Below are 25455 nucleotides of genomic sequence, written 5' to 3' on the forward strand. Positions count from 1 at the left end.
TGTCTTAACTAAAACGCGGACACAGCCAGTTCTCGAAATCGGGCCTCTGGCGTTTGATTGTTCACGCAAATCGCGCAAAATATAGCAGAAAAGTATTGTCTTTTCTGTTGCCAAAAATCAGTCAAGCATCCCGCGCGCTGCTGCTATGTTTATGACGAAAAGGTGACAGGCACTGAAAAATAAAAATCCACGCTCGCATTATTGCTTCAGACGAATTCGGAAATGCTGCCCTTCGTCGTTGGATGGACAGACGGACGGACGACGCAGGAATTCTGTTTTGCACTGTTTAACATTATGTGTTTTAAGGATGAGCAAATCTCGATAATATAATAATACAAATCTCGACTCTAGACATGCGGCAACCTTTAATTTTCATTCATATGAAGTTTCACTCGATAATTTTCATTCCCCCATGACGTCATGTTTAACATGATCAATTTAGAGTGTTTGGAATTCCGGCACGATGACATGTAGCTGTGACGCTATGACCAAGCATACCAATCAGGATTTACCGCTGTCGGCCAACTATGCTCATGCCAGGCGGGGGCGCTTCGAGCCTCCTCTCTCTGTGCAGTCTTTTTTAGTTTATGAACAAGTATTTTAGCTCTGCTTGAATGCAGGAACCTAGAGTGAATCAACGTTTCTAGCAACATTGGGGTGTATATATTGTGGGGGCTTGGTGCCGCGAAGGCTCGTTTTGCGGTTATGATATCGCGGTGTAAGTTTGTCTTATCGACAGTGTCGTGCGTCATACGGTCATAACGCCATTACCATGGGTGAACTGAAGCGTAGAACAATGTTGCATTTTTATTTTGGTAAAGCTTTAATGCACTCTACTAAAAGTCAGTTATGTTTAATGTTTGCGAAATATCACAAATAAATTTGCCCCGACCTTAAATAAACGTTTCAAACGAAAAATGCAAAGCGGTCATCCAAGAGCATGCATGCCTCAGTGAGGGCGACAGTTGAGTGAGTCGCAATTATAATGCATAGCTTTGCGTGCAACTAAACCCTTTCTAACGGATAACATAAACAGATAGAAAAAATATTGCGACTGTGCATGTAATTTAATTCAGGTAAAATCCAACAATTAATGGTATTGCTAACTACGACTAAAATATTTTAGCTGCATGATCAGTGCCAGATGTTCTTGGATATAATGCATAATGTACACACACACACACACACACACACACACACACACACACACACACACACACACACACACACACACACACACACACACACACACACACACACACACACACACACACACACACACACACACACACACACACACTCACACACACACACACACACACACACACACACACACACACACACACACACACACACACACACACACACACACACACACACACACACACACACACACACACACACACACACACACACACACACACACACACACACACACACACACACACACCTATATATAATGTTTTATATTCATGGTTAAAAAATAATAGTTTGTAATAATATTAGAACAGTGCTTAGTTTGAACGTTAAACTAATGTTTTCAATGCAACATATATCAGTATTTGTTGTTAATATTTAATGAACTTTATATATAGCATTAGACCAAGTTTGCTTTCACTGTTAGGTATACGTTTATGAAGCGAATAAAGTTATTTGTTGATATTTACGGTGACGATATATATGTATAACGTACAGGTGCGGACATAAGTAAACGCGGAGAACGCTTTTCCGTTCAAATTATAATCACGCCTTCCGCACAGGAGATGAGAAAACAATAGTTGCCCTAGTGAAAGGGCACTGCCGTCTACTACCGGTTCGCATATATACCATTCTGCCAGTTTTAATTATTCAAAGTGTGAAAAATTTTAGAAGGAAATAGCGTGCTCCGTTTACTTTTGTCCGCACCGGTACTAATACAATAAGTTAGTTATCTTGAGTTTTATGCCGCAAAAGAAACTAAGACTACAATTTGGACCATACACACAGTTAAAAAGGTTGGTACTATAGGTTATATAGTTTGATACTAATAGTTCATGTAAAATGCTAAATTCTTTGAGGAACCTAAAGATTTGTGAGGAGTCAAGAAGTACTCATTTACCTAAAAGCAGCGTGGGGTGTAATGGGATGCATTCTTTGTAAAATACATTAAAATATTGTTCTTAGTGCTTCCTGTTCTGTACATCACACATGAAATGAAAAAGTTAGTTAGTTAGTTAGTTGGTTAGTTAGTTAGTTAGTTAGTTAGTTAGTTAGTTAGTTAGTTAGTTAGTTAGTTAGTTAGTTAGTTAGTTAGTTAGTTAGTTAGTTAGTTAGTTAGTTAGTTAGTTATATGAAGTTTTATGGCGCATAAGCAACTGCGGCTATCATGCGCCAACCGCAAGGTTCGACAATCAAGTGGCTATAGTAATGTTGCACATATTTGGTTTGAAACATTGAAAAAGTGGTTTACTTTTAGTTCGTCACTGCACCTTTCACAGAGTGGTTTGTCTTGTTTTATCAGCCAGAAATTGTAATACACTAAGTAATGCATGTGGAATTTATATAACAATTTCATGGCATTATTATCATATGTTCCAGATACTACCCAGGCAGCTTTTTGTAAAGCAGTTGCTACAGTTTTGTACATCATAAATGAAAAAGTGGTTTACTGTTAGTTCATCACCGCACCTTTCACAGAGTTGTCTTGTTTTATCAGCCAGAAATTGTAATACACTAAGTAATGCATTTTTTCATTATTGTCATATGTTCGAGATATTACCCAGACAGATTTTTGGAAAGCACTTTCAATCAATCAATCAGTCAATCAATCAATCAATCAATCAATCAATCAATCAATCAATCAATCAATCAATCAATCAATCAATCAGTCAGTCAGTCAGTCAGTCAGTCAGTCAGTCAGTCAGTCAGTCAGTCAGTCAGTCAGTCAGTCAGTCACGACGTCTGCAACCTCCTCCAGAAAAGAAACTGTGGTCCTTCTTAAGATGGCAGCGCGTGGGAATGGGTAGGGTGCTTTCTCCTTTCGCTAAAATATAAAAAAAACAATAAAAATATACACTTTTTTATGATGAAAAAATTGCTTGCTTTGTAACAAATGATTGAAGAATAACTATTAATAATGCTTTTGTGCTTATAGCGTTACTGGCGCCACCTATGAAGCCACAAACTCCACATGTAATGCCTCTCGTGGACCCTTGAGGTACTAATAAATAAAAATGAAATAAATCAGTCGCGCTTCTGCTGCTGCTGTCGCGTGGCTAGCATGGTTGTGTAAAGGACGTCAGTAGTAGAGCTGGCTGTGATCGACGCTGTCGTTAGGCGTGTTCATCGGCGGCGGCGGATTCGGGCGGCTGTGAGCGACAGCAGCTGACAATCGGTGCGGCATGGCCCTGCGAGGATTCCGCTTGGTGGTGCGGCTCATCGGCCGACCCAGGAAGCAGAAGAGCCTCGGCTCGGTTTGCAAGGTGAGACGCCGGCACTTTTTGAAGCCGGCGCCCAGGCCCCCGAGGCAACGTGTGCCCATTGTGTGCCTCCGTCCCAGCAGCTGATCGCCGGCTTTTTAGTGCCACATGTGCACTCGGTTGAAAGAGCTAATTGCACGCTTAGCCTGTCTAGCGTCATGTGCGCTCGCTTTTTTCCGTCGCGCTGGGCTAGACACGGCGGCGTCCCTCAGCCGCCGGGCCTGTCAGAGCGAAGTCTCAGCTTCCTCATTCGGCCACTGCCACTGTGCGTGGCCACAGTTACACTGAGCTGTAGCTATGCACGCTATGCGGTCGGTGATTGCGAGAACACATCACCTGAGCGCGAATCACGTCACACGTGGAATGCGCATTGTGCCCGAAAGGAAGCGTAACGCGATGAGTGCTGACTGCGGTAGCTCGCGTAACTGCCTGACGCTGCGATGAGGTATGGGCATTCGCTGCCGGTGCATTTTTCGAACTGACAACGAGATCCTATGAGCAAGGGAATTGAGCCATTTATTACCGTCACTACTGTTTTATTTTGACACTTTCGTTTCGCATTGTTTATGAAACATGCTAGCTGCCAAGTTAGGGAAGTTCAGATAAATGTCAACCGGACTGCAAAATTGTTTTTTCCGGTTGGAAATGTTTAATATTAGCTACTGCTATTGAGTAGAAAGCCGTTATTGGGAACGTGATGTTCTTGCTTTGTTTAAGAGCACTTGAATAAAGAAGAAATGGTTAATTTGCTTCCATTGATAAAGCATTTCGAATAAGTGATACAAGATACCATGGAACTATGTTTATGTGTACTTGTTGAGCCACACATTCCTTTCAGGTCAGAGTTGTAGTTGCATCACTGCATCGGCTGTGGCGGCCGTAACTAAGGGAGCTGAGACTCAATTGAACGTGACCATGGCCAAACGCAGACTCACTTTTATTCAACGAGTAAGTTATTTATAGGTTTGGGATACGTGTCACAAACAGCCAAATAACAAGTACTCATGTACACAAACAAGTAAATATCCAATAAGCCAAAATTCATGATATTATACAGCATCTGTTCTTACCAATCCAGGAGCCTCTTCGTAGTGATTCATCTATTCTTTTAGTGGGTAAGCAGCGTGAGCCGGAAAGTCTTTCAAGGTCACCAGTTACTGTTGCTAGGCTCCATTTATGCGTTAGCCTTGCATTCATGGCTGTCATTGTTCCAAGAGGCCTGCATGTACAGTCATTAGGAAGATAGCAGTGATAAGCAAACACCTCGTGTTAGTCCATGGCATACATTGAGCCACTGTGGGAACTGAATGAGTGCGCACTTGATCAAAAGTACGCCATACCACATAAGAAACTTTTCAGTTTCACTTTGAAGCACTAGCTGGCTACGGTAATCTGTCATCAGAAGTAGGCTGCTTGGAGGGACATGAATAATATCATGTGGTCTCATACAGGAGAGGGAAGAACTGGTTTTATCACATTTCACAATGCACAGCTCTGGGGAGTATTTTTATCTATGTCCTTCCACAGCAGAAAAGGTGTAGCCAGGTGTGCATTGCTGTTTGATTACTTCGACTGCTCAGGGTTGCTGACAGGCAACATAATAAGGGTGCATTGTTTCTTTCAGTACACCATAGATGTCATGAAAGTATAGCTGCAACGTGATAAGGAAAGCCCTCTTGAGGTGCATGCAAAATTTATGCTAAGAATGGGATATGGAGACATAAGCAATTTGGCATCCTCTTTGATGGGAGAGAAGGGCTGAGCACTCGTTTTCATATATCAAATGTGCAGAGCGCGACTCAGAATGGACATATTTTACTCAAATGGCAAACATGTAATGTATTGCAATATATTGATTAGCTAAGAAGGCACACAATAAAGGCTAAAATGGATTCATGTCCAAGGACAAACTTCGCCTATGGTTACGATTTTGATGATATATGTTCCGACTCATATGTTGAGTACTTGGAATTTCCACGCTGAAGAAAGCATGCTTAAAGTGTCAAGTTCTTGTCTTGCGCACATTCTTGTTATCTTTGGAGGTACGGTCTATTAAATATTAACGATTTTTCTTTTTATTCTGCATACTCTTTCTCCTCTACCCTTCCCCTTAACGTCTAGAACCTGCTATAAATGCAGTTTTGGAGAAACCCTTGATATAGCCGCGAAGGGGCGCATATTGTTGGATGTTATTTTCAACTTTAAGCACCCTAATTAGCCCGCCGCGGTGGTTCAACGTTAAGGAAGCGGCCGCTTTTCGATAGAGGTGACGAGCAAGACGTCAGTGGGCTGCGCGATGTCAGTGCGTAAAAAAAAGAAAAAAAAAAGCCCAGGCGGTCGAAATTTACTGAGCCTTGCACTACTTCAGTTGTCCCTTTTAGCTAGAGCTGCCGTGGGACGTTAAACCCTACAAACCAACATTTATAGATCCTTTCTATAAACTATGCTATAAACCATAAGCTCTCTAATATATGTTTGAATAAAATGGTGAATCCGAAAAGCTTCATCTTCTCAAATTTTTCAGCATGATTACGTTGCAGAGTTGTGCATTTTTTCTCGGCGATGACGTCATGATTACGTGGCTGCTGCTGGCGCTTCTTCGGGGCCTTCTTTCGCCCAGTTAAAAATCGGCGATGTAATGGCAAAAGGGCTCGAAAATGTTCGACCGCGAAGGTTTCTGATCTTAATAGGCGAGTGATAATCTTCCTGGCGCAGACTTTAAAGCACAAGCTGCCCGATGAGTCGAAACCGCTCAGGTGCAGTCCACTCTAATCGTTGTTCTCTGAATATTGAATGCTGCAGGAAACTTAAATTCTTCGGAATGTCTTGGTTCCGTCGTCTGCACATCTTCATTGGCTTCGTTCGTTTACAGCCGTTGTGCCGATTGAGAGACCTTCGCTGTGCAAACATTTCCGAGCGTCATATTCGCAGTACTGTCGGGGTTGAGGTGCGCGGCGGTGAGTTCGATTGTATAGATTGAGCCTATTGGCGCTTGGTATCGGGAATAAAAAAAAAAATAAAATATGATAAACGCCTTATGCGTTGTGACAATTACGGATAGAATGAAATCACTTTTCAATCTATAACCATGCCGGTCCTCGTGGATGGTGTACGCTAATCGCACTGATTTTCGGATATTGACGGCTATCGATCATGTTTCACGACTCCTCGTCGTAGTTTCCTCCGTCAGTAAAAACTATGTTGCACGACCTGCTGGTTCGTGCTGGAGCCATGTGAAAACCTTCGGTAACACGGCCGCTGTGCGTATGCGCGCCTCTCCTAGCTGGTTTGAAACAAACCGCCAGGTGCTATTGCGCATGCGCATATTATGCTGCCGTCCGGTGCAAGCGACTGTTGGTATGTCGGTGGCACCTGTAAAAATAGCACCTGCATGCTACTTTGCATCTCAGTGTCGCGCCTCGCAGAAGCGTGTCACGGCTGTGACGACTCCTTGCATTCGATTTTAGGTGGTTTTCTCATTAGTAGAGGGATCTCCGCGCTTTCGCCAGGGGGCGCCACAGAGCGGAATATTCTAAGGCTCCTCTATTTTTTAAAGGTAGCGACAGGTCTTGATCCAGCCGCCGACATTCAGGCTATATAATTCATTGAAGGGCGACTCGCGGTGCTGAAGGGGAACTGTGCGGGGTGACATGTGCGAAACTTTGAGCAGTTCCCATGTTTCTTGGTCCTTCTCTTCCTTTTGCGTGCGGTACGCTTTCGTTGGCTCGGGATTCTTCGATCGTCAACGCATTTTCACTTACACAGCTGTTGTTTTTGAACGGCTAAATAATTTTTTCTCGGTCCTACTCGGGTTCATGAAACCGAAGCTGGGCGTCTAACCCATAGGACCGCTTCCGAGACGGCTGTCAGTGTGCAGAGCATGCCGTTTTTCTTCGTGGCCGTCGGCTTCGTACCCATTAGATGTACACCCTGTGCCGATTTTATGCGAACACCAGAAATGAGCCCTTGAACGTCCCCCTCAGTCTCCACTCTTCGCATTTCCGACAAACGTTTCAGTTCTAGAACGTGTTAACGTAAAGCACGAGAGGGGGGGTCGAGCTGTATTTGGCCTTACAGCCGGTCGCAAAACATCGCTTTTGACTCTGCACCAACCGTGTTCCAACTAATTGATTGGCCTCTGTTTATGGGCCTGATGATCAAAAGTCGATCACTCGTTCGTGCATCGCTGTGAACCTGTCCATTTAAGTTTTATATACAATAATTAATTCACCTCTAAGCAGTTCGAAGTGAGAACAATGTAAACGAAAATGTATAAGCGAAGATGTATAAACACTTGAATAGAAATAAATAGTACAATTCTATACAAATAACACAATTTTGACCACCTGGGCATTTACATCGCAAAACGCACGGCTCCATCGAGAAGCATCCGAGATTCGATCCCACATCCTCGGTCACAAAAGTCGAGCGCCCTAACCACATAGCCACCGCTGCGGGTTTTGCTCGAAGTGGGCTCTTTCGAGGGTATTCCATACCATCAAGCCCATGCGCGCCCTGTTTGCACATTCAGCTAAGGAAACGATGGGAAAACGAAACATGAAGAATCAATGGGGACTGCCCACTGTCGAAGCTCCTGATCAATTTTTTTAGTCACTGTTCTGCCGAATGTCACTGTTGTCGATTTTCTCTTCAGCTGGTTTGCAGTGTTGGGCTGTTTTCTGATAATATATGTCATGCTGTACTCGCCAAGTCTACGGCGTGTCTTAAACGCGGCGATAACGCTGGATAAAGGGCGAGCATTTATCTTACACGATAAAGGAAGGACTGATTGCTATGGTCGGAGTCTGTCTAAACAGCGCTGCTGAGACAGCCTGAGACAACAGGCGGCAAGCGCTGCGCGCATTTTGCATGTGGCCTCATGTCGATGATACGTGACCTGATATCGCCCGAGTAGCTGTACCGCAGAGTGTTTTGCACAATCGCGTTTCCAGCGTCCCGTTCCTTCCTGAAGAGCGCCGCTTCTTTTGTCGAGTGCTTCTTGTGAGCAGATGCAAACATTGATGCAAGCGAACTGGATCCGCGTTCGTCGGGGCGACGGTCAAGGACCCCCTTGTGACACCAAGCGGGTATTGAAGGTCGAAGTGGTCTGCGACTTTTGTATTTTTGCTCTTTCTTCCTCATCTCTGTGATGGAAAGCTAGCTAACCAATTTTGACTGCATATGTTACCTAGGGGCGTAACCAGGGGGGCTAACATTTTTAGGTGACGTTGTGCGTGAATACCTCGAAACGAAGCCTGGGCAAACGTGTCACATTGTTAGCTACGTTGGCAGCTGCGGAGATTCGTCGGACGCTTCTGAGCCGATTCATTTCTTCCGGTTTCCACACAAGCATGAGCGGCGGGTGATCGGTTCGTTCAAAGACAGAGATCCGTATCTGCTGAATTGGTTACTGTGTGGTCGTGGAAAGTGCGGAACTTTTTTAAAATCTGGTTGCAACCGAAAGCTTCGTGCCTTCTGTTTTTCTGGAGTGACTGCACGGGAGACTCGGAGCTGAAGCCGCACTCCAGCATCTGTAGTCGTCATTTTATCGGCTATTGGAAATCGGAATAATCCAACAGCCTAATTGTCAGAACGCCAGTACTTTTCCGCCTGTGAACAATAAATTCAACAAGGTTGACGACTGGGCAAGTTGGTAAGAGTTTTCGGAAGGAGTCTTCGTTGTATTCTTCCGTTCAATAAACATTCAGTTGCTAGTCCAGCTTTGTCCTGTCCTCTTTCCTGTGTCTCGTCCTTTGGCTGGTTAAATATGAATAATAAATGGCCGGCACGGAAAATGAAAAGGCAGCCACCGTCATTTTTTCTAGCCAGGTTGCCCTCCTCAGAGAGGGCAACAAATAATGTTTGCACACATACTTTTGCTGGCATAGTTATTTATTTATGGGGAGATCACGCAGCACTACAGATTGGATAGTAGACTGGTACCCCCACCAGATCCGAAATTAAACAGCAGACAAGCAGTGGCGTGGAGGCGACTGCAAACTTATACTTATCCGCACCCGGTTATGGCGAACCACATGTTCCCTGAGGCTAGGAGTGACAAGTGCAATCTTTGTGGGGCGAGAGGGACCCTCGACCACATAATATGGGAATGCCCGTATTCTCCCAGGAGGACGAACAATATAGGCTGTAGAGACACCTGGGAGACCCTGCTGCGCAGCTCGGACCCTGAGCTCCAGCTCCTACTCGTCCAACTGGCTGAAGAGGCTGCTGGGACCCAAGACCTCCCGGCCTGCCTTTGAGGCGGCGGCACCCGCCCCTTGACCTGCGTGTCGGGGGGTGGGTAGATCACCTTATCTGTTGGACATTAAAGTTTAGTCCATCCATCCATCTCTTTGCAGAAAGAGAAGACACGACGGATTGTAATTCTCACGAACTTTTCCTCTTCTTTCGTCAACCAATGCCAGCGTGCTGATAACCGAGTCTCCGTTGAGACTCTCCGAAAATGTTCAGCTTTGCTTGTGGCACGCTCTTCTCACCCAACTAAGGCACTCATGGCAGAGCTCGTTCGATACCACATGTTCGCAAAAGCTGGTATCAGCTCCATATAAAATGCGAACGAGAAAAAAAAAAAACGAAATTAATAGAGATTAGCATGAGCACAGTTTTTTTTTTTCTTTCGGAGACATGAAATTGTCGTTTGGAATGTTTATAGGCCCTTCGCACATTTCTTCTCGAGTAGCAAATATTTCTCTGTTGTTTTGCTACTCGAGAAGAAATGTGCGAAGGGCCTATAAACATTCCGAACGACGATATCGTGCCTTCAAAAGGAAAGAAAAAATAACCTTCAATGAAGGCAGGAGGAAAGCTAGAATTAGGTCCCTAAACAGAAAATACCTAAATCACGATGTGGTGTTGTACACAGACGCCTCGGACTACTGGCTGAAGGTGCCTTTGCCATCTGTGTAATTAAGAAGTCCAGTAACGTCAGTAAATGCGCATCTTCGGTCAAAGTCCGCTACTCGGACCAGGCGGAAGAAGCCGCAATCGCTTTAGCCATCGTTACAACAGGTGCGGAAATAATTGTCAGCGATTCAAAAACTGCCATACGTAAATTCTCGCGTGGAAGAATGCCAAACACTGACAGAAACATCCTCGCGGATATCAGACTAGATAAAGAGATAGAACCTGTATGGATACCCGCCCACTCACGGAATCGAGGCTGCTCATCAACGCGCTCGAGGTTTTGTCGGCCGAGCGGTGAGACCTAATGTCGAGGAGCTTGAAAGGGAAGGATTGCTCACATACAGCGACCTCACGCAACACTTCAAACTCTCTAGGAGAGTATACCCATCACCACACAAATCACTAACAAGACAACAAGAAATTGTTTGGAGGAAACTACAAAGGAACGCCATCCCCAACCCTACGGTTTACGCACACATATTTCCGGACAGCATAGCCCATCATGCGCGGATTGCTCAGAGGACCCGCCTCCTTACTTGAATCCTGGGAGGAAGTGCTGCGCGAGCCCCAAAATACGATTGGGCGTCATAAACCGCGCTGAAGAAGTCGCCGCACGCCACCAGCTAACGGCCACTTGGCTCTTCCACTAAGACTACTCCCGACAATAAAGTTTTCTCTGTTGTTTATTTGGTATTGGCGTGGCGCACACTTCACACCGGTTTACGTAATTTCTCTGCTGCGCCCATTTCTTAGCCCGCACGGTGTTTCTCATTGGCCTTTTAGTGCACGCGATCGCGATCAGGACCAAGTAACACAAGGCCTATCGGAGAAATTGCAAGTATGACTAACGCACTCCAACAAGCCGCAGTTCACGTGGTACGTGCAAATTCATGGAACGCAGAGAAAGCATGACATCACGGCGAGTATTTGACCAGTCAACTAGAGACCCCTTACTACGCTTTGCTTCCCGCAACTATATAATCGCCTGATCTGATGCCGCCCAGCAGATTGCTCGTCACAGGCTCTCTGCTTCCTGAGAAGCTCAACCCCCCCCCTACGATGTTCACCACCGGATCTCTGGTATTTGTCTAACTCCCGTCCCTCCGTGTGGGGGGGGCTGTGCGCATTTTTTCTTTTTTTTTTTTTTTAGCAGCTTATCCTACATCATATCACGCTTGTTGTTTTCATTCGATTGTAGTTTACGTTTTGGCAGTACTGGAATTCAAATGCTCTTGACAGGTGCCGTCAATCGCGATGAACTTCCTGCGCTTGGGGAAGGCCAGGATGAACAAAAGCAAAATGATTTTATAGGACCGCATCTATGACAGTTAGTATCCGAAGAAGATTGTCGCTCATAGCAGGAAAATTAACTTTTCTTTTTACAACCTTCTCAGCATGTGGAAAGAAACGTGTTCATATTATGGCATTGCCGAAGTCAATTCTCTGTAGCAACTCCGCAGTGTTCAACCATGGCGTAGTTGTATTTCTAAAAATGCTGCTTCACTTCGTCCACATGATGATTAAGTTCGGCAGTCTCAAGGACGGGTTCAGTGAGCCATATTAGCATAACTGTGCAGGGAGTCACGGAAGTTTGTTTCTTTGCTTTCCGCGCCAGAAAGGTAATCCTACTCCTGCCTTGTTTGTTCATTTTTCTGTTTTTTTTTCCAGCTCTCGTTGCAAGGCTGAAGCTGCAAAATCATCAGTTATCTCCCTTTTGTGAATCAATTGAGCGTTACTGTGCCCAAGGAAGCGGGATCGAATCCCGGCCTCAGCGGCTGCGTTTCGGTGGAGGCGAAACGGAGTGGCGTCCGTGTGCTGTGTGATGTCAGTGCACGTTAAAGAACCTCAGGTGGTCGAAATTTCCGCAGTCCTCCACTACGGCGCCTCTCATAGCCTGAGTCGCTTTGGGACGTTAAACTCCACAAACCAAACCAAACGTATTGTTCTTTTTTTTTTTCTTCTTTTTTCACGAACTAGCTCTAGGCCATTGCGATTACCACTACTACGGCATCAGCGCTTGACGGCCTGGCGGCATGCTGGCTTCTTCATGGAGCAGTATCCTCCCAAAGAAAGGAGAGGTCGTGTGAAAGCCAGAAGGTCTCAAATTGTTCTAAATGAACACGTTGACAAAGAAGTTTCACTGAAGTGAACTAGAAGATTCTGCCGCCTCGGGTGAGTTGTCTCGGGCAGCGTCTCCAGCGCTGTAGTAATTGCAAATGACAGAGGCCGTGAATAAACGAAAGATAGAGCGTTGCATGCATGTTGTGATGTGCTGATCGAAATATGCGTAAAAAAAAGTTACTGTGCGCGGGGGAAACAAATATCCGTTCTAACCTAGAGTGCCAATGGCGGTAGTCAGTGCGCGAGAATTCGCTACGTGGGACGCACGTCTTCACACTTGCTAAAAATTAATCCATGCCATCTCTACAGTCAAACTTGTTTGCTCTGCTACGTTCAAGGGAGCAGGGGAAAGGTGCAGCTTCCGCCGGCGCTATGCGAAGGCGCCTAGCATCTGTCAGGCTCCTGACAGTCCAGCAATCTCATTACCTGACTGCTTATATCTGATTGGTTATGTGGTAGCTTCAATTGTTGGTTCTTTTTTTTTTTTTTTTCATACAGCAGAAATGCTGCAGTCGGTGCGCGTCGTCGTAGCAGTTCGCCAACTGCGATAACTTTGATTCGGTGAAGGGCTCTTTGCCCATTAAGTGGGTCTAATGCCTCAAAATAAGCTTATAAAGTCCTAAACCGAGATGTATATTGAATAAATAAATGAACGTAGTGCTAACGCGCAACTGAACTGCCTAGGTAAGCATCCCTCAGCAGCAGATCAACGTGTGTTATCCCACTTATTTCGTCATGCGGGCGCTTCCGTGAGGTGGCACCACGGTATGTCCTTGCGCCCAATATTCCGACATATCGATTCAAAGTCGTGCCTTTTCACACAAAGAACGACTAAGGTTGATGCTGTTTGTTTGAACTGAATGGCTGTGTAGCCAGCAAGATACGCGACAAAAGAAAAAAAAAAGATCGGTGTCGGCGCAAGCAGTTTGTGGCGAAATCGGCCGGTGAGGGCGACACCCGTGTTTCGCTTTCCGGTTTTTTCTGGGGCCGTATTACGCACCGCTCTCAAACGGATCGCTCTCAAAATCGCTCTCAAAGGCCTGTGTCCTATTGGTCAGTTCTGACCGGTCAGTTCTGCGTCACCGGTGGACGTCATCAGACGTCATGAACACGAAAGAAATGATGACGTTGAGCACCTAAATATGGCCGCCAATTGAGAGCGTTTTTTTTTGAGAGCGACAGAAGCAGTCTCAAACGTTTGAGAGTGAAAATGGCGGCCGCGTAAATTGCGATGCGCTGCTTTGAGGCATTGTATCGGCGATCCACAGCGAAGAATGAAGCACGAGCACGCGTTTGACTTGCCGGACAAGTTGCTCCGGCTCTGTTCAACTCGGGAACAAGCAGAAAGTGTAGTGACTGCGCGACATTGCCGACGAACATCGATGAACGGCGGCTTGCGGGCGAGTGCGTCGTCACCGCGGTGGCAAGCGCACCGCATTTTTTTGCTACCGGAGGCTTTCAACCACGATTATACCGTGCTTCCAACGTACGTAGGGAATGTAAGATCGTTTGCATCACGCAGTGCGTCGGTAGCGGAAGCCATCGGGCGGAACGATGATTGCCGTCAAGGATCCGGAAACAAGTCGCTAGGCAAGGGGTACTACGCACGTTGTGAACATCGCAATAGTGAGTAAATTTTGTTATTGACTGCGTGTGTTTGCCGAAGAGTTCTGAAGATCATAGTAAACTTGTATTGTGCCTGCTTTATCTCAGATCTGCGAAGCGAACACGCGCATTTCGTGACCCTGGCTGCCCCGCCGGACCAACGCCTCCTCCACGGCGCGTTCGTCTAGCGTTTGTGAATGCGCCGTAAAAACGCCTGCTTCTTTTCATTTCATCCTTCTGTCAATTATATATGCGCGAATCAAAAGCGTCCAAAATAAAGTTGTAAGTTCAGTGCAGTTGTGTGTGTCCCTAGTCTTGTCCTTGTCTGCCAGCGCTGCGACACCATAATGTTTGATAGCGGTACTCCTGTGCACCGAAAGGTGATCGAAGGTCTGCTGAACACCTGCGTCTTTTTCCTGATTAAGATCTAAAAACCTGTGTTGGCCATCGCACGATCTTGATTATATGCATTGATGTGTGCAATACCACTTGTTGTAAGTCGGCTTCTCTGCAAGGCTTTTTTTCCAACCAAAAGGTCTCGTTCCCACTCGTGCATTGTTTTTTAACAGTTGTCTTCAAAATGACCTAGCGAGAGCTGTCGAAAGGGTTCCGTATACCTGCCCTTTATATGTAAAGCACAGAATGAAGGGACTATTGATTGTCCAGCGCGCCTTGCTCCTCGATGACTGGTTTCGGGCCATTTGTCACGCTCCCTGCCTGCGACACATTCGCGGCTTGAAAGTGAATGCGCCGTAAAAACGCCTGCTTCTTTTCATTTCTGCAAAGACCGGGAGTCTTTTCTGAGGACAAGACTTTTTTTTTTTTTTTTTTAAACAAGCCTTGCAGGGAGAGACTGACTTAGATTTCGGCTTCGGCAAGAGACATTTCCTGAATATGCTGAGATGGGCTATATGCCAAAGAATGCATGTTGCAGTGAAATTTTGTTCATGGCAAAAGCAATATGAGACAAATATTTATAGTGTTTAAATTTATTTGCTGCCTAAGAAATCGGGGTGCTTCTGTTATGCAGGTAATCATCACTACCAAGTTACAAGGCTGTCCTTACAATGATGCTTGCCTAAACAGCATTGGCACACGTTGTTAAGCATTCCTGCGAATGTTTACGATTCTGGCTGTGGGCTACTTAGTATGGATCTTCAATTGAGTGCTAAAGCATGCTCAAAAGCTGTTGAGATTAGCAAAAGATGGGCCTAAGTGGATGTCATATTTTGGTTACCCGTGAGACGGCAACTACCCACTGAAGTCATGGCTGATTACACCAGCGCCAAGCCATCCCAATCCCAGCTCGCTGTCCCTTCTCTGCTACCGTCTTGCAGCCTGGTACAGTTGGCTGTGGTCACTGTGGTGTAAACATGCTTAAACTGAAAAGTGCAGCATTACAGCAAGGCAGTAAATGTTCATGATGCTGATTGTAATCAGAAAATACTACCAACAAAGATCTTTTTTTTTTTACTGCCACTTATATTCAGTGGAAACAGTTATTTCTTTGCAGCAGCATTTCACTTGAGTGTTTTTACTGCAAAAGAGGTAGAATATAGAGAAGCACATGTACCTTGATATACATTGACCATACAGCATTGACATGTACATTCGAGAATAAATTACTAGGCCCAAAGAAGCCATTCCATTGCATATTGAAGCTACCTATACAAATAGGTACTGTATGCATGGTGCAGTATACAAAATGCTTATATATCGGATATAACAAAGCCAGCTGCAGATGGTAGACTATTAGACGTCTTGCTCTCTGCTGTAGCAGCTGCTAGGAGAATAGTGCATTTTACTTGGCTTCAGTGCCCAGAATGACTGCTGAATGACAAAAATCTTAGTGAAAATAAAATAACTGCAATCATAACAAATGCATTGCTGGGGCTATGTGTGAATAAAGGTTATTTTACACTAATAAAATGTGCAACACTGTCAAGAAGAATGCTAAATAGCTTGAAGACAGTAGAGGAAGCTAAACTATAAGCATCCAATAAATGACTACGGCGTAAATGTGTGATATACACATTTTGCACAGCTACTTTTGTCATTGGCATTTATTTTCTAAGTATTTTCAACAAATAACCAAAAAAATTCAAACTTCTGTTCAAACTGATATTTTAATAGAAAAGGCTTGTACATAATTCACACAATATTGATAGAGAATGCGTAATGTGTGTAAAATGAACATATTTTAAAACACTAAAGACTCTTTGATGAATATAAAGGCACTTGAAAGCTAGTTGTCATAGTGCGATCGCAGAAATTGAGCCGATTTCGAGCTCGCTCGCGGCATCACATGCATGATACGCTTGCTTTAACTGCCGACAGAGTGGACACCGTCTAACACGAACAGAGACTATGACACCGTCAGAGAGGCCTTGCAACAGTGTGCGACCAACATCATCACTCTTACCGCTGCGCGAAATGCAACATACTAGACATCCCTGCTCAGGCCTACCTTTATCGCCTCTAATCTGAGGTCTGGTAGAACAAACTCGTTCTCGCCTCGGTGACAATAAAAACAAAAGAGTGCCGCCTTTCTCTTGCACAAACCAAAACGGAGCGTAAACGTCGGTTTCTGTGCCTCACACAGAACATCAGCAACTGAACATGAACGGAATGGAGCAGCAGTAGCATCAATCGCAATATGAAGAACCGAGCCCAATGTGCCTCAAGTCAACTGGTTGCGAAGCACAGCAGCGAGTCACTGTGGCTTGCACGTCAAGTCAGTGGTGAAGGGTCGTGCGTCGGATCTCGTTTCCCGCACTGCAGTCGCGAGCTCTTGCATAGCGGCTGACACCTACTTTACTGATACTGTCAGCTTCCATCTGTCGGCAGAAGTAATAGTGTAGCCTTCATTTTCCTCTTGTATTTTCCAAAGAAACAACACTAGATCACATGGCTACCGCTCGTCGCTCTTGTCATCGCTGGTAAGCACTGATGAAAGACACTCTTCAGCAAGCTATTTTCGTGACAAACACTTTCACCAAGCTGTTCACTGCAGGTTCGTAGCCTTTACTGCTTTTAGTCAGATTTTCGCGGCAACTAACAACATCCGCAGAGGACCTCGATTTTAAACTACGCGTAAAAAGCAGCAACTAGACGGGAAAATCAGCTTTCTTTGCAGGCCGCCATGTTCACGCCTCGCTGTCGTCAGCTGACCCTCGCGGCGAAAATCGTTACCTAGGCGCACATTTAATTGTAATACTGAAAATGCTTCTATTTTTAGTTGCCGTATTATAGCTTCGAACAGTGTTTCTTAGGTAAATAGAACGTTTATACTTTTATTCGCTGCGTTTTCACGAAAAATGTTTGCACACGGCCCCTTTATCGTGCAAATAAAAGTTTCCGGGGTGGGGCTTTGCTATTATGCACCCTAGCCTGCTTGTAATTGGCTAAAGCCGTGATGTCGTCACACTTCACATGTCTGAGCCTCGTCATTTTGACGTCACGCTCTCAAACTTGAGAGCGATTTTGAGAGCGGTGCGTAATACGGCCCCTGGTTTATAAAGCACCGGTTTCGAGGAGGGATGGTTCCTTTGTCGTTAGAATGCCGTAGTCTGTCACATGGCCGGTCTCGAGGGAGAGCGCGTTTCTCGCGCTCTCTCCCTCGAGACCGGCCGTGTCTGTCGTTAGGGGCCAACTTCAATTTTTCCTCTCGGCGTTCCCGTGACATCTTGTCCGCGGGTTCGTTTCAGCTACACTGGCCGCATTTCGGTGAAGGCGTGCCTCAGAAACGCCCTTGTACGCTGAAGAATCCTGGCTGGTTGAAACGTGCATTATTATTTACTATTATTGGCCAAAGTGTTGGTTTGAATACTAAATCCATCCATCGGCAATCAGCAGATATGCTCGTTGTGGTTTCCGTCTGTCAGATTTAATCACACGCTTCTATTTTTCTTTTATCTTTTACAGCGAAACTTTACGGTTGATTGAGTGGTGCTTCCTGTGGTGGTGTATATACAGATCGGGGGCCACCACACGCGCGTGCCTGCATTTGTTAACCTCGGGCAAGCTTCGTGCTGTCATGGCGTGGGGTGCGCTATGCGATGCCGGCAGGCTGTCCAAAAGTGCCTCGTGGACCTCTGTACGTGCTAACAGGCAGAGGATGGACGCTAGGACAGCAAATATCGAGCATCGCAATCGCTGGGCAATTACGATACTCGGTGGGCGTAAACGCAGTGTCGGCAGGATCAGTCATCTCGCTCCTTTACCCAAGCCTGTACGCGCAGGTTCAGTGGCTCATCCGCTTGTCGTGACGTTCGCTGATGGTAGAGTAGGTATGCAAAGGCCTTGCCGCGCTCGCTGCTACTTGCCCCGTCACGTGGGCCGCCTGTCTGATGCGGGCGAAGAAGCCATCGCAGGCATATCGGCCTGCCGCTTTAACGGAACCGAGGAGACAAGGCCGCAGCTGATTTCGTTCACTTAAGCCACGACTAAGAGCACTACAATCGTGGCACGCGAATGGGCTAGTCATGTGGTTTTATTTTCATTTCTCGGGCTTTTTTCTGAGCCCGGGAAAAAATGGTATACGTGATGCTTTCGTTATCGCAATTACTGGAATGGGGGTTTCTGAAGGCGCTTTCCAACTTTCCCATTCACATTTTTGGTCTAAACTCGATATTTAATAAATTAGAAAAAACAACAATTAGCCAATTAATTGCAAAGCAAAAACAAAATGCCCGTAGTGCTTAAGGAGTTTGGCAGTTGTATGCAACTGGTTTCACTGACCTACCTAAAGTATATTATTTTGTAACCCTTGGTTCAAGTTAACTGGGACACCCGGTATATTGATCATGAGGAAGCTTGCATGTCTCAGCTTCCTAAGGCTATAGGTTCTGTAGATAGGTTACGGTGTGTCTGCAGCGATTGCTATGGACATATATTCATTTTGCATAACAGTCCGAGACGCGATACGCTTGCGGCGACGTTGAGGAAGACTCGATCATCGAGTATCTCAGCGATGACCAAGTGGTTTGAGCTGCCGCTTTGCATGCCCGAGGTGCGAGGTTCGACCCCCAGTTCCGCCGGGCTTATTTCCTCCGGCCTTGTGTTCGCCATTTTCGAGGCGAAATGCTTGGGAAATGGGCCTTGCGTGACTACTGTGAGAAAACTCGATTGAATTGTTCCCAGTGAAGATTTTTGCTCTGGCTCTCAGTGCTCATGTAAGCCTGTGTCCGGCAGCAAAAGACACACTTATCGGCGCTGAAATTACGTACAAAGATCTTTTCGTCGGTCGATGCGAGCTCGTGGCGTGTAATCGAAAAGAACAGGCTGTCGCCGTTTTCGGCTCGATGTGATTGGGGCCAAAAATTCTGCATCGACGCACGCAGTGCAATTGCGAGAATTGCCCAATGACGGCGACGCCTTTAATTAATTTTTTTTGTATTTCCTAGATTATGAAAGGCTTGTTAGGTTTGAGTTTTTTTTTTTTTATAGGACATATGTGATATATCGATACAGATAGACCAACTTCAATTTGTTGTCATGAGACATGGGAAAGTTCAGAAATAAATAGCTTGCTCAGTTTACTTTTGTCCGCACCGGTGCATGATGTCCGCCTTGCTGTACAATCCACCTGCACAGGCCGCACCGACGTATCTCTCGTACGGTTTAAAAATAACGATGCGGAAACAGTGCATATATATATATATATATATATATATATATATATATATATATATATATATATATATATATATATATATATATATATTATGACCGTGCATGGTCCGCACTTGCGCGCACTATTGTTAGCCTGTGGGCATGGATATGTGCTGTGGATATGTGCTGTTGGTGCAATTGCTCTAAGTGAGCCTGTTTCCATGAACCTTTTTGTGTGAACCTGCTTTGCTTTGTCGAGACCCTGCAAATGCCAAATTGGCCCTGTCAAGGGAACATCAAGAAAAATACAAAGAAACGTCGCCCTGTGAGAAATAGCCGGATGTGCTTTTGTTCAATTGCTCACCCTTCCCGTTGAGAAGCGTTATTGACAAGTGAGGAATGCCTATTGTCCAAAGGAGACGATCGGAATGACACGTCCGCTGACTTACAAAAGAAAGGAGCATGACGAATACGGCCATTAGAGGAATTCCCGGGAATGCAGGAAAGATTTGCAATTGTCGGAAAGGGACAATGCTGGGAGCAGTATGTGGCGCGCACGTGCACTTGGGTTTCTGAGAAGGAAATCCACTTGCCGGAACCACCATATCGGATTTTTGCAGAAGAATAGAAATGTACCTCCTCGCCGTTCCCAAGCTCTACCAACACCTCCTGCTCTACCCGCCAACAAGTGACCACGCCCAACGAAACAATACCGGACCAGTCAGTGCATCAGACCATCAGTGCAAGTGATGTGTTCGATTGGATGCCGATATCTGAGGGGCGTGCCCTGGAACTGGTTGGTCAACATCTTCAGAGAGGGGCTGGACATAGGGGGTTTTAAGGACGTTGCAGAGCACGAAATGAGGCTCTGAGCCCTGGGTAAACGGCTCATCCAGATGCTTCTCGCTATGAACTCTTAACGCTTGCCATTTTGCTGATATACCCTTCTTTTTCATGTAAATAAGTGTTCTCAAAGTGCCATTAAACCTGCTTGTATATATTTTACCAACTTCGAAGATTCAATCCTTCATGAACCCGGAGTCTCTGCACGCTACCAAGTGAAGGCCGGGTCGACTTAGCCCCAGCGTCACGACAATATATATATATATATATATATATATATATATATATATATATATATATATATATATATATATATATATATATATCACCCGGTACACACAGGACGCGCACACTGACGTTCAGGAAGCACGAGGAAACTGTTAGTTTGCGCAAGCGTTTTTGCGGCAATGCGGACGTCGCACTCGCCTGACTATATATGTGCGGAATGTTGATTCAACGCATAGTCACGCGTTTCTACATGTGCTCGCTCCAGAACCGGAAGACCCCTGCAGATGCGAAGGAGACGTGTAGCGCTTTAGAAAATTTAGCTATAAGCTGCATGGCTTGCTTCGCGGCCGTGTGGTGGAGTAGTTCTTCTGCCGACCCATTTTTTATTTTGGGCAAAGCCTCAGTAGGGAGAAAACCACGAAGGGGTCTGGCTGCTTTCGCCAAAGGTGGCGCCGTCGGCAGAAGAGAGCGTATACGTGCACGAGATGCTCACCTGAAAATAAACGGGAACGTGGGACAGCAGAAGGTAGCGCAGGGTAGGAAAAATTGTGAAAGCAATAATATGATGGGCAATACCTGCGAATAAAGTTCGCAAGTTATAGTTCAAATGGGTTAAGGTGTCGCGATAGCAGCCTTTGGGCGACAAGGAAGAGCTTTTTTTTTTTTTTTGGAAAATATAATTGACTTGGCTCTCACGATTGAGGCGAAGTAGGCAACCAGTATATCGGAACGGATTAAAAAATTAGGTAGTCTCTTAGATGTCTCTCAAAGGCCCCGCTCCATGGGGCGCACGAGCAAGGCGCAGTGCCGCGCCCTGACAACGCTAGAAAAGCTACGCATCTCGATAAAGCGTCTCTGGCGCTCTTCGTAGGCTGAAACCGGCCGAAACAGTTGGACTGCTTCTTGTCCCGGAGCGACTTTCATCGCATTTGCACACGCTCGATGTGCAATCACAGCACAATACTTTTAAGCACTTCTCACTTATTCAATGCTTGCCGTAAACAATGCGCTGACCTGCGCGCGGTGCTCCCGGCAGCATCCCAAACGCCACTTCTCCCCATATAGCTTCTTTAACTTGTTTATCTTATGCGGTCTGCGGGCGGCGAACCACAGCGAGTGGAGCCGCTACACTGCGGCGATCAACCTTTCCTTGTCGATCGACAAACTGTACGCACATCTGTACGCAAACAGAGAGAGATCGCGGAGACGGCGCGAAAGACATCCTCTGATTGGTGTACGCCAGCCAATAACCGGCCAGTCTGCTCGCGCCAGCGCGAGCTAAAGCCCCTTGATACTTTGAAAGTTACGCCAACGATTGAACTTTGCCGCCGCCGCGCTACCTCCTTGCCTCCTCCTCGCCCCTTGCGCGCCCCTTCGCTGAAGGCCGGCTCTCCGCCCGATTTCCTGAGCGACGATTGGTCTCCCTGCCGTTGCCATTGGAAACCGACGCGCGTCCGGCGTTTTCCTTGTGTTTTCTTTTTCCTTCGCGCCATTTTTCCCCTAGTCTCGGCGAGCGAATACTGCGCGCAGTGCTTTTATTGCAGCGTGCAAGCTCTATGCCGTGCTGTTGCGCGTACAACTGCAGCAAGCGACCTGAAGATGGTTATGCGGTATTCATGATATCTCAAGGCAAGCGTGACGGCTTGCGCACGAGTCAATGGATTCACAAGATTAGTCGAAAGACGTTTATTTCTAGAAACAACAGAGTTGTTTGCGACGTCGAGTGCCTTTCTCACTCCCCGTAATAACGCGTCACCTGACGCTGCGTTTTTTATTCCTGCTTGCTGCTCAATATTTTTGCGGCGGCAGCATGTTCATTGTATAAAAATAAGGTTGTCCTCTGCAGCATGCTGAATATTCTGCGAGGCTCCAAGGCTCCATCATTTAACACGCTTCGACTTCTGTACAGTCAGAAACAGGGCGCTATAATCTGCTTTTTGCTGTCAGAAATAACTGGAAAATTACAGTCTCTCGATTGCATTTGTCGCGATTATGCTAGGATCCCTGGCCTCCTTCACTAAAAATTAGCCTTTCCAGCTTTTACTTGTAGTGTGCGTCGGTTACTCGGGAGCAATGAATGCTGGCCCTGAAAATCTCTTTGGCAAGTAAACCCGAGGTATTGCGGGTAATCTGCACTAGTTAGGTCGTATGGCATTTTTTTTTTTTTCAATTCTTGAATGTGTCTTGCCATGCTTCGACGCACGCGTGGGTTAAAAAATATGCGTTCGTTTTATCAGGGATACGGCCAATGTGCAGGAGGTGTTCATATGATCACACACGCTTCACTTTGACCATGACTACTAGGCGTTGGCAGGTTACCTTCGCTTTGAAAGCTGGAGCTCTAAAAGCGCGATTCCGCGTATTCATTTATTGCGAGAAAAGTTATCCCATCGATGTCAAATCAGCCGGAATCATTGCATCAATTTTCTGTATTTACGAAACTTAAACAATCAATGATGATTATAGTTATTATGTAAAAATAGGGGAACATTTTGCGAGCAACAATTCTTAACACTGTAACATATTGCTCATTTCAACTGTATGCAAGATTTTTTTTCTCACCTAGCCTGAGTAATTATCTCATCGCTCTATGTTCTAGCTACATTTCACTGAAGACCAGTTTGAGCCGCCAATATTACACGAACTCGAAAAAAAAAACAGACCAAACGCAGTTCCATCAATTTTCTCTCACCGACCTGTCCTGTAGTAAAGGAAGCCTCCTCGACAGAGACATGAACCTCGCGCTGATAGTAGTCAGTTATTTCTGTGGCTTGCTCTTTTCCCACCTTCATTTATGAGAAAACAAGAAAGTATAAGAATTAAAAGTCAATGTATAGTTGTCTCGTCAGATATTATGAGATAACAGATATATGACTGACAACGTAAGTCAATGAAAATTGAAGTATATCAATGGGTCATGGAACGGCATCAGATTAAATAGTGATGGTTATGATAGTGATAGGTAATGATGGTGACTGTTACGGATGATAATAGTAAATTATAGTAATAGGCCCGGATAGTGAGGTGATAGTGTTCGTTGCGGATAGTGACAGTTACGATAGGTCTCTGGCATTAGTAGATATAGTGATAGATAGGATAGCGATAGTTAATGAATTGGCAGTTATACGCTTTCTCATTTCCGCACGTTGAAGACCTATGTGCACCTTGTAATTTTTTTATTTGATTGTTGCATTCGATGAAATCAAGCTATTTTACACAGCGCATGAGGCCACAGCATGCTTGCCCCAGAACTTCAGTGTATCGGCAATAGGGCCCACCACTTCTCCCAGTGTACCCTGCTGTCTTTTAACCACACGCGAAGTCAGTGAGGGGCCACGTACTCATAAAATTATTTAATTCCTCCATCAGCATCATATCAAGACTGCCGTGGCAAACCTGTTCCTTGCCTCGAAGCAGCAAGGAACAGCTCAAAATTTGATTTTATACAAAATTAACTAATGAACGCAGATTATCGCGGATCGCTAACTAGCACAGTGCCATTACACTTGGCCTAAGCTTTCCAACGGTATACGGTTCGGTGTTGCAGCTAAAATTTAGATTTTAATTGCAATTTACTAAATATCAATTAATTTGGCCCAGTAATTGATTGAAATACATGTACAATTAACCAATAATCCAATCTCATGGTTGATCACGTGACATATACTATGCTTAGAGAGATAGCTTGACAGTAGCGAAATAGACTAAGTCCTGCTTTAACCTTCTCTAATCTTGAAGTTCAAAGCACCAGCCTGGATCGTTTTCTGAAGTTTTACCGCGGTGACAGATTTCACGCTCTAAAAAAAACAAACACAAAGTCAGAGGCAGTACTAGATTAAGTGCACAAAGTAAAACCTTATCATGAGACTTAAAAAGTGTCTGTAGCACAGAACTCGCCTGAAAGCTTTGTTTATCAGTATTCCCCATTCAAACAGTTCTAAAAAGAAACCAATCAATTCATGAACTTTACTATCGGCATTCTCAATGCTTTTCTCGCAATTTTTCAAAAATTTTGTGCACTCCTGGAGCGCAGACCTGGCCCAAAAGCTCGCGCTTCACTCACTGCTGCGGCCGGCCGGCGGGCGTCAGGGGGAAAAAGCGTGTCGTGCGCAGCGCTCGCCGCCGCCGCGCGAGGAGAATCGAGGAGGAAAGCGCGGCGCGGAGGAGAGTGTCGCTACTTAACGGACTTTAGCGCGAGCGCGCAGCGAGCGCCACGGAAATATCTGGCATGGGCGCGCGCCTTAGTTCGCGCCTGACGCGTCACGCATGCGTAGACTCCAGCGTACGTGGATGGATGGATGGATGGATGGATGGATGGATGGATGGATGGATGGATGGATGGATGGATGGATGGATGGAATATAGGAGCGTCACCTTTGAAACGAGGTGGTAGCAGTAGCTATCATGCTCATTTTTCTCCCTATATCTTAATTATTGATTTAGAATGGTTAACTAAACCACCATTCTATTTATTAAATTTTGTTCCTTCATTACTAACATTATGTCACTTCTCTGCTTTTATACCACCAATCTTCCAGTCGTTTTTTGCTAGTTTCCACCGTCGGTTTATTCACCCGGCCACTGTTATCTCTAAACCCCAGAGCTTCAGGAACAGTGATTGCGCCTGCACCAACTTCCGGATGGATACCATTACATTCGAGTA

At 45.5% G+C, this 25455-nt stretch overlaps 1 protein-coding gene across 2 annotated transcripts in view; it reads left to right on the forward strand.

The window, feature by feature from the left end:
* Nucleotides 1-3219: 3219 nt before the first annotated feature.
* The window catches only part of LOC146193151 (transmembrane protein 53-like), an 81324-nt gene continuing 59088 nt past the window's right edge, over nt 3220-25455 (forward strand). Inside the window, exon 1 of one of the 2 annotated variants that reach the window (XM_084602587.1) lies at nt 3220-3461. In XM_084602587.1, the coding sequence (XP_084458713.1) occupies nt 3381-3461 (81 nt within the window). In that variant the 5' untranslated portion in view covers nt 3220-3380. The remainder of the gene's footprint in view (nt 3462-25455) is intronic. The other variant, XM_084602586.1, reaches the window with a different exon arrangement.

Source organism: Amblyomma maculatum, chromosome 4, assembly GCF_055883805.1.
Source record: "Amblyomma maculatum isolate TAMU_Amacu chromosome 4, ASM5588380v1, whole genome shotgun sequence".
NCBI classification, from domain to species: domain Eukaryota; kingdom Metazoa; phylum Arthropoda; class Arachnida; order Ixodida; family Ixodidae; genus Amblyomma; species Amblyomma maculatum.